This window comes from Zingiber officinale, chromosome 6B (genome assembly GCF_018446385.1).
Source record: "Zingiber officinale cultivar Zhangliang chromosome 6B, Zo_v1.1, whole genome shotgun sequence".
Classification (NCBI taxonomy): domain Eukaryota; kingdom Viridiplantae; phylum Streptophyta; class Magnoliopsida; order Zingiberales; family Zingiberaceae; genus Zingiber; species Zingiber officinale.
This window is the reverse complement of record NC_055996.1, coordinates 64848715-64867325: the sequence shown is the minus strand read 5'-3', so window position 1 is coordinate 64867325 and position 18611 is coordinate 64848715. Positions and strand designations below refer to the sequence as shown.

The window sequence follows — 18611 nt, the reverse complement described above, 5'->3', positions numbered from 1 at the left end:
TGAACGTTCCTCTTCTTGGCAAGTATCTTACTCAACCAATTAACATATTGATCAAACATCTCAATCCAACTCGCCAATACTCAGGAGACATTAATTCATTAATTGTATAGTAATCACAAAGCACTTAAAGTAAAATTCCTTTCAATATAAATTATTTTTATTTATATCTTTGTTTTATTTTTGTATTGCTGGTATAACAACAAATGTTATAAGCGTTTTCTCAAAAGTATCCGGCAAGAAGAGAACTACTGGTGATTCATTTCACTAGAATATATGGCAGACCGTGGAGTAGGAATCAGAGATTTTGAACCATATTAAATTGATACGTTGTGCGTGTGTTTTATCTTGTAATTTATTGCTATTCACTCTGCTGCATACTAACACATTATATACAAACACGACATTAAAAAACGAACGTGAAATCACCACCTAGTATTCATCACTCGCCCTCTAGCTAGCGAGGTCATCGATCTCAATACTTATATAAGTATCCTAGAAGATTAATTATCGTTTGTTATTTGGACGATGATAATATGCTATATATTTGAATAACTATCCACTATTTTAACTGATGATTCTGTATTTCAATTAGAGACAGTCTTTAAAATTTTTTAAAAAAAACCTTCTCCAAAATCACAAACATTAGCCAATAATATTGTTTCATATTAATTATCAATGCTGGAAGGTTAATTATACCTTATATTAATTTTATTTTTTCAATTTATATCATGTGCTATAATTAATTGTTTTTCTTTTTTCAACGCAATTTAAATTTAAAAAAAAAAAGAAAAAGATCTGAGCAAGTAGATAGTTAAGGTGATGGACACCAACTAAACAGTACGTACAACATAAAAACGAGGCTACGTAGCATGCATGCATGTAGCTAATTATATTATTATTTATGCCTCGCTTCATTTATTCTGTTTTATTTGGTAGCGATCCATGCATGGTTACAGCAGTGGTGAAGCCAACTAATTTTTAGTCTCCATGGCGATCTTCCTGTTCACGAGTTCATGGTTGTGGCCCCTTTTGACCATCACGACGCCTTTGGAATTGGGGGGGATGGTAAATATTGGGCGGCTGTAGATGACGACGTTGCCGTCGCGCTGCAGGACGAGGATGTAGTTGCCCTCCTCGCCGGCGGTGTTGCTCGTCCAAACAACCTGGCCGTTGCCGTTGTAGATAACGAAGTTGCCGTTGGTCTGCAAGTAGGCGAAGCAGCTGTTGCCTAGGCCGTTGGATGGGGGGGACCACACGGGCTGGCCGTTGTCGTACAGCACCAGGTTGCAGTCGAACTGCATATCGAAGCTAAAGTCCCCTTCGGTGAGGGATTCTCCGGTTTTCAGCCTGTCGCCGCCAAGGAGAACGTTGTCGGCCATGGAGAAAGGCAGGAGGAGGCCGAGAAGGAGAGCAGCAGAGAGCATGACAAGGGAAGCCATGGTTAAGCTACGGATATCACTCACTTCAGTCAAGTGGTTTCTTGTGTTAGAGTATCATGCAACTCCCATCTATTTATAGATGAGGAAGAGGTAAACTTGAGACTTGAGGTAAATTTACGGTACTTAATACTCAAAAACAGTGTTAATTATATTAATGGGAAAATATATAAAACAGTATCAAGAATAATTGCATACAAATTCATAGTATATAGTCTTGATTATATTCAATCAAATCAATTTTGATTTGATCAGTAATTAAAAATGGATCTAGCTATATATATAAATGAGACTTAGGTGGCGTTTGATTTATGAGTTTGGGAATGAGGGAATGGATTCATTCCTAAACCTTGTGTTTGGTTGATGAGAATGGAATCAAGATTTTGGAATGAAACTTAAAAATTTGGGTATGAATGAAACTCACCCTCTCCCTTGGGTTTTGATGGAATAGGAATGTGAATTAAGTTTTAGACAAAAATACCCTTAATATATTTGTTCAATTTTTTTTAATTTCACACTAACTCTCTCCTTGTTCTCTCTCATCATATTTTCTCTCTCCTTATTTTATCATCACACTTTCTCTTTCAACATACTTTCTCTCTACTCATTCTCTCTCATCACACATTTTCTACCATTTTATCTCTATATTCTCTCCCATCATACGCTCCCTCTCCTCATTTTCTCTTTCTTCTCTTCCATCACACTTTCTCTCCCATTACACACTTTCTCCTTATTTTTTTATCATACTTTCTCTCTCATCGCACTTTCTCTCTCATCGTACTTTCTCTCTCCTCAATCTCTCTTAGCATACTCTCTCTCCTCATTTTCTCTCATCATACTTTCTCTCTCTTCATTCTCTCTCATCGCAATCTCTCTCTTTATTTTCTCTAATCACACTTTCTCTCTTAGCACACTTTATCTCTCATCAGATTTTCTCTCTCTCCAACCTCATTTTCTCCCATCATACTTTCTTTCTCTTCATTTTTTTCCCATCATTTTTTCTCTCTCATTATAGTTTCTCTCTCCTCACTTTTTCATTATCTCTCATAATACTTCCTTTCTCTTCATTTTTTTCCATCACTCTTTCTCTCTCAGCATACTTTCTCTCTCTTCAGTCTCTCATTTTCTTTCATCACGCTTTCTCTCTCTTCATCATCGTATTTTCTCTCTCCTCACTCTTTCATTTTCTCTCATAATACTTTCTCTCTCTTTATTTTTTCTCATCACTCTTTCTCTCTCATCATACTTTTTCTTCTCAATCTATCTTATCATGGTCTCTCTCCTGATTTTCTCTCATCATATTTTCCCTCTCTTCATTTTTCCGAACATACTTTCTCTCTCATCATTTTCTCTCATCATATATTTCTCTCACATTGAACTTTCTTTCCCATCTAATTTTTTCTTTTATTTTCCTGCAAGGGTAAAAAAGAAAATTTAGGTTCATTCCGATTGAAAATATTTAACTAACCAAACATCATTTTTAAGAATGATATCAAAGCTTATACTCATTCCTATTCCATAATATTATGATACTCATTCACATTCTAATTACTAGGAGAGAACCTAACGCTCCCTTAATTTAAAATGAATTACTACAAAATCTTCTTTATTATAATAAAATTCATATCGACTGATTTGCCGTCGATAATTAATCAAAGTAAATAACTTAACTTTGATTTGTAGAGTAAGAAAAAACTAGCCAGATAATTAATGCCCCTTCACTTTAGGTTCTCTACGGTTGTAAGCCGCAAATATTAGAAAAAAAATTAACTTTCTAATTATATGTACTATTTATATGGTCATTTCATTGTTTAGTTTAAGCATGAATTATTGCTACTACTACTATTATTATATATTTTATCAATTTAAAATATCATTATTTACGTTCAATTTAATTCGATTATTTGTTGTCATTGTTTAAATTATTGACGCATGCACTTATAATATTGAACTAATTTTTACGGAACGTTATTCTGCCAACTCATCCACATTATTTGTTTGACAACAAGTCATAATCATGCTTAAATTTCCAAATATTTTACCCAATTTAATAGCGATAAAAGTTGTGTAATTCAGAAGATATTTTTCTGATCGGTCCAAAAATAAAAAGATTGGCATGCTGTTTGAAATTGGACTCATATATTTCTAACCGTTCATATTGACGAAGTGTACAAAAAAGTTATTAACAAAAGACAAAAAACTTTATCGAAAATTGATGATTGTGATTTATGTAGTAATGAATTGGAGACCAGCTGAAGTGCATGTTTTTTAAATGTCAGTATAGTAAATACATACGAGAGCATATCGAACGTTTGATGAAAATCAATTTGTTATGTTGACACTAAAGAATATCAACAAATGGATGCATAAAAAAACGAAAGGATCCTTATAGTAGAACTAAGTAAAGACAATATCTCTAACTTGTGCCGTTTATTATGGATGACTCACATCTAAGCAGTGTTTGAGTCTATTTCCATCTCAAAATTTTATGTTATTTGTAAAATTAAAACTCATATGTATAAGAATATTTTGTTTTATACTCTCAATTTCATTTGTTATTTTAGCAATATGGTTAGTTGACATTTATAAAGATTGAAAGTCCAATATGAAATTGGTAAAGTCCAAGTAGATCCTGAAGAGCAATGGAGTGATACGGGATGTAATGAATGAACCCAAGAGGTGACGTGGCGATCAAGGTCAAGGTGATAGGATGGTCAAAGTCAATGGAAAAGAACATCCCCCATCCGGCCTTGTCATTCACACAACATTAGGGTTCTAGGGTCTAGCCTGGTCGGGCTACAAGCCGGATGAGAAGTAACCGATCGGTTCTTAAGCTGGTCAAATGAATGGAGTTTAGTACTCTACCTAAAAGTTAACATGCCTGGCCATTCAATAGTCGACTAGATTTTGAGGTGGCCAGCCTTCTTGGCTGGTTGAGATGTCTTATCCATCTCACAGTCGACCAGCCATAGGTTTGACTAAAGTATGGGACGACCTCCTTGGGGCTCGTAAATCTCTTTACACAAGCCCTAGCCGGGTAAAGGGTCGCTCGGGTTTGAAGCACTCATCCCCATATTCTTACCTGGACGGATTTCTAGCAAAGCCCCAGACGAGTAAAAGGTCGCCCGATTTGAAACACTCATCCGTATATTATTGTCCAGACGAATTTCCAACAAAGCATAAGTTATCAGAGGGACTTCCAGGAAGCATAGAGCATCATATTATTTCTCAAAATGTATTGCTAACATGACCAAGGCACTATATTATTCTCCAAATGAATATCTCAATGCTATGCAGAACATAACTGAGCGGCTTAATATCGAGACAGATATAAAAGTGATCGGCCTTACAGGCTGGCCGAGATACCTGCAGTATAATACACAATAGAGCATATTATACAGAATGTAATGAGCAACTTAATAGAAATGGTCGGCCTCAAGGACCGTCCAAGATATATTTAGCGGACAACATCCTAATAATCTATCAGAATAACAATTATATGTCAGAGAATATTCTCCTAGAACCTTCTCCAGGGACCATCTTGCCCCCCATCAACCGACCACTTATAATAGCATATTCCTTCAAATAACCTTAACAACGACCTAAGCTATAGACGACAAAAGAAGTATACATGTGGGTAAAAGAAAGATCCCTCAGATAATTATTGCGCCTTGCCTAACAAACTCCGATACACTTTGCTATCTTATGATTGCGGAGGTACTAAGAGATGGTATATGGGGGAGTCCTCTCCATGGTGAAGGTGCATTCTCGGAACATTGGTAATTTTACTCTCGCGCACACGTTCTTACTGTTCTTCATCCACCTATCCGGATTCGTACTGACTTGAGCATCAGAGAGCCTTCGCCAGAGACTCCCCTCTAGTTTCTAGACACTAACATTTTATTGGCTCGTCTCCTTGTATGTAGGATTGAAGAAAAGCTTCTTCTCGGATAGAAAGGTCTTCTACTAGTCAACTACCAATCCATCATACCCAGCGCGTCATCTCTGTAACTTTCAGACAACTTCAAATTTGGCACCGTCTATGGAAACTTTTGCCTGAATCTGAGAATCAGAGATGGAGGAAACTGGAACACTCACTACCGTTACTTTGACACAAGAAGACTTAGATTTACTCATCAACACCCGAGCACAATGATTACTGCAATAGCAACAATAACAACAAGGAGCCACCAGTGGTACTCTGCTACCACCTAATCTCGTCGCATCAACAGCGACTTCATCAGAGGGAGAGAGGAGCCAGGGAGGAAGGTTCGACTCATTTGGCGCGTGCGTCTCACTCACCGGCTCCACGCCATTGAGCTCTCTTTCGCACACCGCCAGAGCACATGGGCCAAGAAGGACCACATCAGGAGTCTTCTAGAGAGGCACCTGCCTGAGATGGGCGCAGGGGAAAGGCTCTAGCACGGTGCAGCTCCCCTCAAGAAATTATCACCCCGTTCTCTCAGAAGGTGCTAGAAGACAAGCTGCTGAAGCACTATCAGACTTTGGCGATAGGGGAATACTTAGGGTCGACTGACTCTGAGGATCATCTCCTTAAATTTGAGCATGCTGTCCTTCTCTATCAATTTACCGATGGGGTAAAATGTCAGGTGTTCCTCACTACATTCGGCGGCTCGGTGCAAAGGTAGTTTAAGCAACTACATGTTGAATCCATTCACTATTTTAAGGATTTCCGCAAGGTTTTCTTTCATCACTTTGCTAGCAGCCGACGCTACCAAAAGACTCCCTTAAGTTTTTTCTCACTCAAACAGAGGCTCAAGGAATCATTAAGGACCTATATTAAAAAATTTAATCAAGTGACCATGAACGTTCTTACAGCCACTGTGAGTGCCTTTTCCTAAGGGCTCAGCAATAATAAGTTCTTTGTATCCTTGGTTAGGAGACCTCCAAGAAACTTCGATCATCTATTGGATCGGGCGGCTGAATTCATCAATGTTCAAGAGGCACAAGCCTCCCAAAGGAAGGAGGTCACAGCGCCAGCTGCGACTTTGACGCCCGAACGTCGAGCATTACCTGCTCCTCCACCTAGGGGATCCCAAACGGGTCACTTCTCATTAAGAATCACGACCCCATGTCATGTAGCATGTGGAGTTCAAGCAAGAGAGATATCTTGGGCCCCCCCCCCCCCCCAAGGACGTTCGTAACGATAGTGTACCCTCCACTGGTCGACTACCCACGATACACAAGATTGCTATACTTTGGCCAATTGCTAGGAGTCAATCGGAGATTTTATCAGCGCACTCCATCGCCTAACTACCGCCCCTTTCGACGACCAAGTGGCTCACCTAAAAGAAATCAACAAGAGGCTGAGCGACGCCAGAGGATGCCACCGCCACCCATGGACCGGACACCAACTCCCACCCGAAACCAACTGGAGCTCCTGACCCGACATGAGGAGAACCACAATAATGACACCCAGGGCAACATAAATATGATAGCTGGGGTTCCGCCCGATGGAGACTCCAATCGAGCAAGGAAGGTACATGCTCGGCGTTTAGAGATTCACATAGTCGGTTGTAGCACAGGGCAGGCGGTCGGGCCCGAAAGTAGCTTTGGGACCAAAAATCTAGAGGGGATGGAAGTGCACCATGATGGAACATTAATAATCAAGGTTGTTATAGCCAATTATAATATTTCCCTTACTTTTGTTGACACAGGTAGCTCTGTAGTATCACTTTCAAACAAGAGTTCGAGCAGTTGTAGATAGACTCGAGTAAGCTTCAACCCATGACGACTCCTTTGTAAGGATTCACGGGTACTGATATCCAACCGTTCAGTCAAATAAAATTAGCCATATTCTTAGGGGAGGAGCCCTTAGTGAGGATGCGTCGATCAACCTTTATAGTAGTGGACGTGCCCTATGCCTACAACGTTATTTTCGGCTGATCGGCCTTAATTGAAGTCCAAGCAGTAGTCTTCACCTTCTGTCAAAAAATAAAGTTCCCCGTGGATGATCAAGTCGGGGAAGTCAGGGAAGATCAACTAGCTGCATGCAAGTGTTATATTGATATAGTAAAAACTGAAGCCAACTCTGCCCGGAAGCTGCAACGGATGGAAGTCAACAACATTCAAGAGGCACTGACCACCCTGGTCTACGAAGAGAAAGAGGAAGTCTAGATTCATCCAGGCCGGCCAGAAGCAGTTACACAAGTGGCGACCAACCTACCTCAAGAACTTAAAAAGGAGCTTGTTTCATGTCGTACACGTAACAACCATGTTTTTGCCTGAACACTCGAGGAAGTGATCGGGGTGTCACCCATGGTCATGGAGTATGTACTTCATGTCTACCTACACGTTCAACTCGTCAAGTAAAGAAAGATAGACTTTAGGGCAGATTAGAATAAGATCATTAAAGAAGAAGTGGACAAATTACTGGAGGTAGGCTACATTCGCAAAATCCAATTTCTATGTTGGCTGGCCAATGTTGTTATAGTGTCTAAGCCAGGAAATAAGTGGCGGGTCTGCATTGACTTCAGAGATCTTAACTAGGCCTGCCCAAAAGATTATTATCCACTTTCTCACATCAACCAAGTGGTAGATTCCACCTCCGGGTGAGAATTTATCTATGTATTGGACATGTATCAAGGATATCATTAAGTCCCGCTCGCCAAAGATGATCAAGAGAATGTTAGTTTCATAACTACATAAAGCACTTATTGTTATAACGTTATGTCGTTTGGACTAAAAAATATAGGGGCTACATACCAACAGCTCATGAACAAAGTGTTCCGGAAGTAAATCAAGCAAAATATGGAAGTGTGCGTGGATAACATCCTTATCAAGTCCCTCCGAGCGACCGATTTATGCGTCGACATGGAGGAAACCTGCCATACTTAAAGGTAGTACAGACTCAAGCTCAATCCTAGTAAGTTCTTGTTTGGGGCCAAGAGTGGGAAATTCCTGGGATACATTGTGACCGAGCAGAGAATAGAAGTCAATCCAAGCAAGGTAGAGCGCTTTAAGACATGGCTCCTCCGCGCAATTTAAAGGAGGCACAAAGACTGACTGGTTGGATTACCGCCCATTCTCATTTCATCTCCCAGTCAACCAATCAAAGCCTACCTTTTTTCAAGATAATTTGCCGGGTGATCACATTTCCATAAGATGCCAACAATGATAAAGCTTTTGAAGAGCTAAAGAATTACTTGTCCACCCTGCCTATACTTGCCAAGCTAATAAGAGGCGAATTTTATTGGCCAGGTATTTTGAGCATATTTTATAAGTTGATGCAACTTAGTTAGTAAGAAGTTGTGTATCCTATCAGAAGCACCAGAACATGTAGGTGATCTGTGGCCGACTAGAAGGGGGGGTTGGATAGCTAGGTCACCCCCACTCCAATTTCTTCTCTACACGGTTAGTTTGCACAAGTAAAAATGAAACTAAAACAATGAAAGATCACAAACGCTAACACGATTCCTTTACGTGGTTCGGAGATTGCTTGCTCCTACTCCACGGCGTGTCCTTGAGGTGGACGAACCCTTGATCCTTCGATGATCGGTCCCCGGCAATCTCCGGCTAGAGTTTTCTCCTTCTCGGTGAAGAAAACCTCTCACAAAGGATCTCTTCCTCTTTACAAGATGAAGTTTAGGTTTTGGGAGGAAGAGAGTAGGCTTGGAAGCTTTGGGCAATGACTAGGAGTTATTCAACAAGCATGAGTCACCTCCTTCATGCCCCAAAGTTTTCTATAAATAATAGGAGAGAGTTGATCATTATATCAACTCAACCCCAACATCAGTCGACTAGTCCATGCACCAGTCAACTGATGTAGCCATTAGACACAGTCAACAGCTCTCTGTAGAAGCCATCTTCTGCCAACGGTCATATACCAGTCGACTGGTCATGGGACCAGTCGACTGGTCCCCTTAGCCGAAGAGCACAGAAGCATTTTGTGCTTTCTGTGAGATTGGATCGGTCGACTAGTCCTATGACTAGTCGACTGGTCCATTGCATTCTCACACACTCATCCTTTCTGGAGTCACCTTTGAAGTCTTCTTCCTCGTCCTTTGTCCCTCAGATGCACCCGAGCCCGCGGCTCCTCTCCGTGCCATCTTTCACGTTACCTTGAAATCCACTTCCCTCGGCTCCACTCCATTGCTCCTCGTCCTGCAGTCCCTCGGATGTCTTCCACCCCATCCTTCACTGACTCAAGGATATGAGCCCTTGGATGAGCTTTCCAATCTTGGCTGCACCAAGTTCCTCATGTGTTTTACCAAGTCCTGCAAGACTCAAACACATATCAAACATATATGAAAGCCTAACTTAAACTCTTTGATACACACATCAAAATCATGATCATACCAATCAAACTTGGGTCAATTGCACTAACAATCTCCCCCTTTTTGATGTGTGGTAATATGTTTAAGTTAGGCACAAATAATAACTTTGAAAATTACAAGAAATATGTAAACATGAGGCATAAAACCAAACTCCCCCGCAACATATGCTCTCTTCCTTAATTTTCAAGTTTTGCTCACAAGTATGGGAATAAAGGTTTCTAACTTAAACCTACCCATTTCTCCCCCTTTGACACCATCAAAAAGATTGTACCAGACAATCATACACTATATGACATCAAGTGTGACCAAATTTTGACCAAAAATTTGATTTCAGAAAACAACAGTATGTTGGAAAGCTGGTATCAGTTGACTGGTAACTAATGCATTCGACTGGTACATTTTGAAATCGAATTTTCAACCTTTTGCTGCCAACTTCAAAAATACATAAAAAATTACAGAAAATTCAAAAAATCATGAAATTTTGACAACATATTTCTTGAAATGTCTTTTAAGTTGGAAAAATATGTTTTCATAAAACGTCAAAGTATTTTTGAAATGTTGACCAAATATCAAAAATCACAAAACATGCAATTTATCTATCAATTTTAACCCCAGTTTTGCAATCATATGTTTCAAAATAACTATTCACTATAAATAAAACATAGAATTATTTTCAAAACATTTGAAATGTCCAACTATGATTTATGGGCAAGATGTCCATTAATTAAATATTTTCTTTTCCCATAGTTGGTCTATGATTACTTAAAAATTTGATACATTTCATAACTCATCAAAATGCCATAAGCATAAGTGAATTATAAGTATCATCCTATCATCTCACATTTATATTTGATAAATAATGCAAGTCATTGTGAGATGAGATAAAAGCAACCTCTACTTAGCCCTCTTGATCATGAATCTCTATCAAGGCTAAGTGCTCCCCCTTAAGGTCTCAAGTCAACCAAAAAATTAGAATTTATGACTATCATGGTTGACTTGACCCAAAATCCTCTAATATTTGAGGATTGATTTTGATACCCAATATAGGTTCTTCTTAATTGGGTTTACCAAATACTCCTTAGGAATTCATTTCCTATCTATGATTTTTGTCTTGGGTTGGCCCTAGCAATTAGACAATGACAGACTTTTTCATTGTTGGATTCCTTATACCCTAAGCCCTTTTTGTTGAAACTTGCCCTTTGGCTCCCAATTATCATGTTTAGGATTTTGGAGTCAATTTCAAATTTTCTAAGAGCTTCGCTAAGGTATTCTACCTTTTCCCTTAGTTTTCTATTTTCCTCTTCTAGACATGAAACATTTGAACTTGAAGAAAAAGAAACATGCATATCATCTTCCCTAATAAGCATGGATTCTAATTTTTCTTTAAACATGCAAATATCATTTTTCAAAGATTTGTTATTTCTTTTTGTCTTAAACAAATCATCATTTGTACTTGAAATAATTTTAATTAAAACATGGGGAGGAAGATTATGTACCTCACTTACTGAGAAGTCCGAATCCGATGTTTGCCCCCCCCCCCCCCCCCCTTTCGCTTGAGCTCCCTTCTTCATCTTCACTTGAGATCCTTCCATCTTCTTGTTCGGATGAGGTGGAGGTTACATCATCAATTTCCATTAGAGCAAAATGGAACACATGATGCTCTTCTTCCTCCGATGATGATGGATCATCCCATGTTGCTTTTAGATTGTGAGTCTTCTTCCCCTTTCCTTTTGTCTTCTTCTCCTCCTTCTTCTTTTCTTCCTTCTTCTTCAAGAGAGGACAATTATCTCTTATGTGTCCTTCTCTTTGGCAATTGTAGCAAATGATCTTTCTTGTCCTACTTTTGCTTCTTGAACTTTTCCTAGCATGGGATTTGTTAGATGAAAATTTCTTAAATGCTCTTTTCATTTTTCTTACCATATACGCCCCTTGGTCGCTATCCATTGAGGCACTTGATTCTTCGGAGTCAGAGGATGGTGGGGATGAAGACTTCTTTTTCTTAAGCCTTTCCCTTGTTTGCCACAAGGGCTACTCCTCTTGATATATGGGCTTCTCCATCTAGCCCTTCAACTCTAGTTTCGTGGAGCTCCATTGTTGAGAAGAATTCATCTAGAGAAGATTTCTCTAGATCCTTTGAAATGTAGAATGAATCTACAATTGAGCTCCATGTTGAGGTTCTTGGGAAAGCATTGATGGCTTTCATTATGATGTCTTGGTTTGTAAGTGTCTCACCTACACTTGTTAGTCCATTTAAAATTTCCTTAATTCTAGAATGTAAAATTGATACCTTTTCTCCTTTTTCAAGCTTGATATTTGTGAGTTGAGTTTGAAGGAGGTCTCTTCTTGCTAATTTCGCTTCCGATGTCCCTTCCTGAAGCTCCACTAGCTTTTCCCACAAGTCTTTGGTGCTTGTGTAGTTTCCAATCCTAGTCACCTCTTGTTGGGGAAGAACACTTAGGAGGTGATGCATTGCTCTTGAGTTTGCTACATGTTCTTCCCTTTGCTTTTTGCTCCACTTTACTTTCTCAATTAACTTATTGTCTTGGTCCCTAGGCATCTCAAAACCATTTTCTATAATTAGCATTATATCGAAATCGATTTCGAAGAATACCTCCATCTTCTTCTTCCACCAAGAGAAGTCTCCTTCAAATTTGGGTGGATGGATGATTGAGCCAACCATTTTGATAAGTGCTCTTCTCGGTGATTAGTCTGTTGAAGGACGTTCTCGCTCTGATACCAATTGTAGGTGATCGATGGTCAGCTAGAAGGGGGGTTGGATAGTTAGGTCAACCCCCCCCCCCCCCCCCCAATCCAATTTCTTCTCTACATGGTTAGTTTGCGCAAGTAAAAATGAAATTAAAACAATGAAAGATCACAAACGCTAACACGATTCCTTTACGTGGTTCAGAGATTGCTTGCTCCTACTTCACAGCATGTCCTTGAGGTGGATGAACCCTTGATCCTTTGGTGGATCAGTCCCCGGCTAGAGCTTTCTCCTTCTCGGTGGAGTAAACCTCTCACAAAGGATCTCTTTCTCTTTACAAGATGAAGTTTAGGTTTTGGGAGGAAGAGAGTAGGCTTGGAAGCTTTGGGCAAAGACTAGGAGTTATTTAACAAGCATGAGTCACCTCCTTCATGCTCCAAAGCTTTCTATAAATAAAAAGAGAGAGTTTATCATCATATCAAGTCAACCCCAACATCAGCCGACTAGTCCATGCACCAGCCGAATGATGTAGCTGTTAGACACAGCCAATGGCTCTCTGCAGAAGCCATCTTCTGCCAACAGCCATATACCAGTCGACTGGTCATGGGACCAGTCGACTGGTCCCCTTAGCCGAAGAGCACAGAAGCATTCTGTGCTTTCTTTGAGATTGGATCAGTCGATTGGTCCTATGACTAGTCGACTGGTCCATTGCATTCTTACACACTCATCCTTTCCGGAGTCGCCTTTAAAGTTCTCTTTCTCGGCCTTTGTCTCTCAGATGCACCTGAGCCCGCGGCTCCTCTCCGTGTCATCCTTCACGGTGCCTTGAAGTCCACTTCCCTCGGCTCTACTCCATTGCTCCTCGTCCGACGGTCTCTCAGATGTCTTCCACCCCATCCTTCACCGACTGAAGGATCTGAGCCCTTGGATGAGCTTTCCAATCTTGGCCGCACCAAGTTCCTCATGTGTTTCACCAAGTCCTGCAAGACTCAAACACATATCAAACACATATGAAAGCCTAACTTAAACTCTTTGACACACACGTCAAAACCATAATCATACCGATCAAACTTAGGTCGATTGCACCAACAGAACATTCCACATCACCCAACGGAATTGCTAAAAACTTCCATTGTTTCCTATCCTTTCTATCAGTGGGGTATGAATATAGTGGGACATTTTCCCCTAGCCTTCGCTTAGAGAAGATTCTAGATAGTGGTAGTGAATTATTTCTCAAAATGGGTGGAGGATGAGTCACTGGCCAAGATAACTGAACAAATGGTTTTCAAATTCTTATGACAGTATATTATTTGTAAATTTGGAGTCCCACACAAACTGGTATCAAAAAATGAAAGGTAGTTCCAAGGCAAGAATATCTGAAAGTGGTGCTCAACTTATGGTATCACCCAAGCCTTTATATTTGTGGATTATCCCCAAATTAATGGTCAGGCAGAGGTAATGAACAGAGAAATTATCAGAGGATTCAAAATCAAATTGGACCATGTTAGAGGAAGTTAGGTAGATGAACTACCTAGTGTATTGTGAGCATATTGTAATACCCCTCGAAAAGCGACATGTATAACCCCCTTTTACCTATTTTATGGTGGTGAAATAGTGGTCCCAATCAAGATTGGCATAGAGTTCGATCGATGGAGGATGCACGATAAAGATAACGATAGTCGGCACCTTATGGAGCTTAATTTGATAAAAGAAGTCAAAGATAAAGTGGCTGCATGGCTAATGGAGTACCATCAAAGAATGAGGCAGCCGAAGGGTTATCCCCTATTTTTTTTCAGGTTGGTGATCTGGTCTAGAAGGGGATCAAACCAGTAAGGGATATCAACAAGATGGAGCCATAATAGGGAGGACTATTTAAGGTGGTACAAAAGCTTGCCTCGGGTTCCTATTATCTTGAAGACGCATAAGAGAGAATATTGGAGAGGCCCTGGATTACAAATCATCTATAACCTTATAGGGCCTAAAAAGTACATCTGTAATTTGTTCATGTATTATGTTAAAATTCTATATTCAATGAGAATGCAAGTGAATTCATCCAAAAAATCGCTTACAAACTATAGCCCTTGGCTTATAGACTAGGCCTGTCCCAGACTCCCGAGTGATTGGCCTAGTTATAAGCGAGCATGCTCTCACGCTTATAAAATATAGCCCACGGGTTATAGACTAGGCTTGTCCCAGACTCCTGAGAGATCAACCACGTTATAAGCGAATGTGCTCTCGTGACTCAGAGAAATTTAGAAATTATAGCCCCCAAGCATTTGGCCAAGCCTATCCCAGACTCTCGAGTGATCGACCAGGTTATAAGTGAACATGCTCTCATGACTCAGAGAAATTCAAAAATTATAGCCCCGACTTACATACTAGGCCAGTCCCAAACTCCCAAGACATCGACCAAGTTATAAATGAGCATGCACTCATGACTATAAATTTTAAGCCCCCGGGTGTCAGATTGGGACAGTCCTAGACTCTCAAGTCACCGGCGGGGTTATAAGTGAGCATGCTCTCGTCACTATAAATTTTTAGCCCCCAGGTTTCAAACCGAGCTAGTCTCAAACTCCCGAGCTACCGATCGAGTTATAAGCGAGCATGCTCTTGCAATTATAAATTTTTAGCCCCCGAGTTTCATACTAGGCCAGTCCCAGACTCCTGAGTCACTGGTCAGGTTATAAGCAAGCATGTTCGCGCACCTCTATAGTCCAGATTCTTAAATTTTCGTTCGGTATAATTATTTCGCTTAGTTCTATTATTTTGTCCAACAAGCAATGATAAAAATTATTGGCTTTTATATTCTAAATTTCCAAGTCATAGGTCGGGTCACAAACAAGCGGGTCCTCGCTTCTTCAAATCTTAGACTCTTAAATTTTCAAGCTGATTAAAATTATAAAGAAATTATTATTATATTATCTAACCTAATTATCATACTTAGTAGTGTTATCTTGCCCCGTTAATAGTTCAACTCAGAAATTTATCTTGCCTCATTGTATTTGTGAGTTTTTGTTTTTGTTGGGCATTGTTGATTGGTTGATTATTTTTGTGACATGTAGGGGTGTATCTTATCATTGTATAAGTTAAGGGGGAATGTCAGCAAAAATGAAATGGTCACATTTTTCTAGTGGATTTGAAAATTTTGAAATGACAACCACTGTGAGGACCTAAGCTAACCTTTTTAAAGGAAATCCTGTGAAATCTCAAATTTCAACCCAAGACTTCCTTATCAAGTTGCATTGACAAAAACCCACAAATGACTTTTCACATTATGTACTTTAAGATTAGCACTCTTGTTTTTCTTGTTCATTGTGTTGATTATGTGATTTGTTCACTATGCTTTAAGGTTGTCAATGAGTGCATTTTTCCCTCAACCTACAGACCAACCCAAGCTCGTCGTTAGCCGAGCCATGCAAGTCGTGGACTTAGACAGGTAAGCCCACCTAGACTCGCCTTTAAATGAGTTGATAAAATTTCAACCTAACCTGCTTACATTTTTTGGCTGGGCGATCCAACACGATGGGCCAACCCAAATTGACAACTCTACTATTGATAGCAACACCCTTTCATGAATCAACTGCTCTAACCCATGGAGGCTATGTGTTTGTGTTTATGAATTATAAAGATGTACCCTATATCTTAAGAATGTATAAGTTAAGGGGGAGTGTCCTGTTATTATCATGTTATTCATCCCTTTGTGTTAGCTTCATTTTGATATTTGGCAAAGGGGGAGAAGTAACATATTTAAGTTTATGCTTGTTGTGTTGATATTATGACATGATCTTTCAATTTTTGTATTTATTGTATTGATATCATCTTGTTTTTTAATAGTTGATACTATGATATGTTGAAAATTAGCCTAAACTTAAATAAATTGTCAAATATCAAAAAAATAGAGAGATTCTTGGTGCATTCATGCCCCGGATGAGAAGTTTCAATAATTGCCAATTATTTATGTTTAGATTATAAGTTGGATCTCACTTGAGTTACAAGTGTATGAGATAAAAGAAAACCAAGAAGGTCAAAGGCCTGATTTCTTGGTAAGAAGAAGTCATATAGGTCAAAATACTAGATGCAAAGTAAGGAAAAACCAAGAAGATCAAGGACCAGATTCTTAACAAAAGGAGGAAACCTGAGTAGATCGCGAGATCAGATGCAAGGGTAGATGAAGACCTGGAGATGAGGAAGCTTTAGGCATAAGGTTCAAGGAACAAGAGGTTCATTTGGCATGAGATAAGTGGGAAATGAGGGTAGAGAAGCTTTGGCTTGAGGGTCTAGGGATAAAAAAAAAAAATTCTATTTTAGGGCTCACCAATCAATTGGTATGGTATAGCAATCAATTGGTGAGTCATAACCCTAAACCCTAAATGAAATTTTTAGGTTTTTCAACACAAATCAAGTTAAATCTAGAATTCGGGGTTTACTCAATTGTTGTATCAATCGCTTGGTAAGTTGTGATAATCAATTCAAAAGCAGTTTTAAGCAAACAGAAGTTACTCGAATTGATTGGTATGTTTGATTGAGGATTACCAATTGATTGGAAGAGAATGTAAAGTGAATGGAGGCTTGCCAAATCGGTTGGTAGATTGATTGGGCATTGTTAATTGATTAGTGTAATCAATTGGCAGAGTTTTCTCAAGCAAACAGAAGTTTGCCAAATTTATTGTCCAATCGATTAGTCACTATCAATCAATTGGTAATTCCCACAAATCAATTGGAATTTAAAATTTGGGTAATCTCACCCATTGTTTTAGAGTCAGTGATCATTCAACGGATTGTTGACAGTAATTAATTGATTATAAAGTTATGTCAATCGATTGGTGGCGACAAAAAAGTACTGAAATGGCTTGATTCTGAGTTGTTTAAAAGGGGGCTTTTCTACTAGAGGATGACACTATTCCATTGCAATTCTCCTACTCAATATCAATTTTAAGCTCTTATTCACAACATCTTCAAGCAACCAAGAGAAGGAGAACTGAGCCAAACTTATAATCTCTTCATTTCTTCTCTCTTGTTTCTCTTTTATTTGCTGAACTTTGTAAGCCTAATGTAATCCTGCTATAAGAAGGTTTCTCCACCTTTGGATTTGGTCCAAGAAGGAGAAGGTTTAATAGAAATAGATAGCTAAGACTAGAGCCTTAGATTAGTCATCTTAAAAGGCTGATACCAAGTAAAATCATCCACAAGGTCTTAATATTTACAAGTGAAACTTTGCTTTGCTTGCTCTTTTGTTACTTTGAATTGCCTCTTGATGGTAGGAAATGTAACAAACAACACTTCGTCTCCAAGCCCTCAAGGACCAACCACTTCAATTTCCTTTGGAACCCTCTTGTATAGGTTGCATTCAGGCTAATTTTCACCTCCAATCAATTGCTAGCCTTCATCAATCAACTGTTGTAGAGAATATGACTATTGAAACCTATCTAATGGCTCTTTCCATATACTAGACAAACTGATCAATCGATTTGGGAGCATTCTGTTAACCCAATACTATTATCAATCGATTCCTATCACATAGAAATCTATTAATAACTGAGTAGTTAAACAAACCATCACTCTCTCAGTATATCAACCATCAAATGTGTTACGGTCGATTACCCATCTTCTATATAATTTTGTCATCAATGTCGAACAATCACCTCTTGTAGGCATCTCTATGCTGCATGTAGCCAAACATCATCTCTGGCTATCCTCCATCCTCTATGGGTCAACTGCCTCTAGCCTCGAGTGTAAACAAGCTAAAAGATGTGTGGACCCACGGCTAGGGGCCTCCATTAGCATATGATGTCTCTCAGAGCCTCCATATCCAAGTTCCACATGTGTCGCCATCCCCTATTAACTTTTAGCCAGGCCCGGCCCTGGAGGAGGGCAAAACTGGGCGATGGCCCTGGGCCTCGATTTTGAAGGGGCCCAAAATTTTTATTTTTTTAATATTATGTTTAATAGTGGAGGAATGAAAATTAGGGCAAAACTTACCGATGGAAAAGTTGCAAGCCTGCAGGCTGCAGCGCTCGCCGTCACGCCGCCTCCCGCCTGCACCTGCGCCTACGACCTACCGCCTACGAGAAGGACTCAAGATGTCTTCTCCTCCATGTCGCATCTCTTCTTCTTGCTCACGGCTCCGCTCTTCAACGGTTAGCTCTGTCTTCTCCTCCCTGTCGGCTGTCGCAT

The 18611-nt window shown here is 39.6% G+C and overlaps 1 protein-coding gene across 1 annotated transcript; it reads right to left on the bottom strand.

Moving 5' to 3' along the window:
* Positions 1–971: 971 nt before the first annotated feature.
* On the bottom strand, positions 972–1439 carry LOC121991057 (mannose-specific lectin-like). Its single transcript, XM_042545086.1, has one exon. It carries the CDS (start codon positions 1437–1439, stop codon positions 972–974), a length of 468 nt encoding a protein of 155 aa, XP_042401020.1.
* Positions 1440–18611: the final 17172 nt, after the last annotated feature.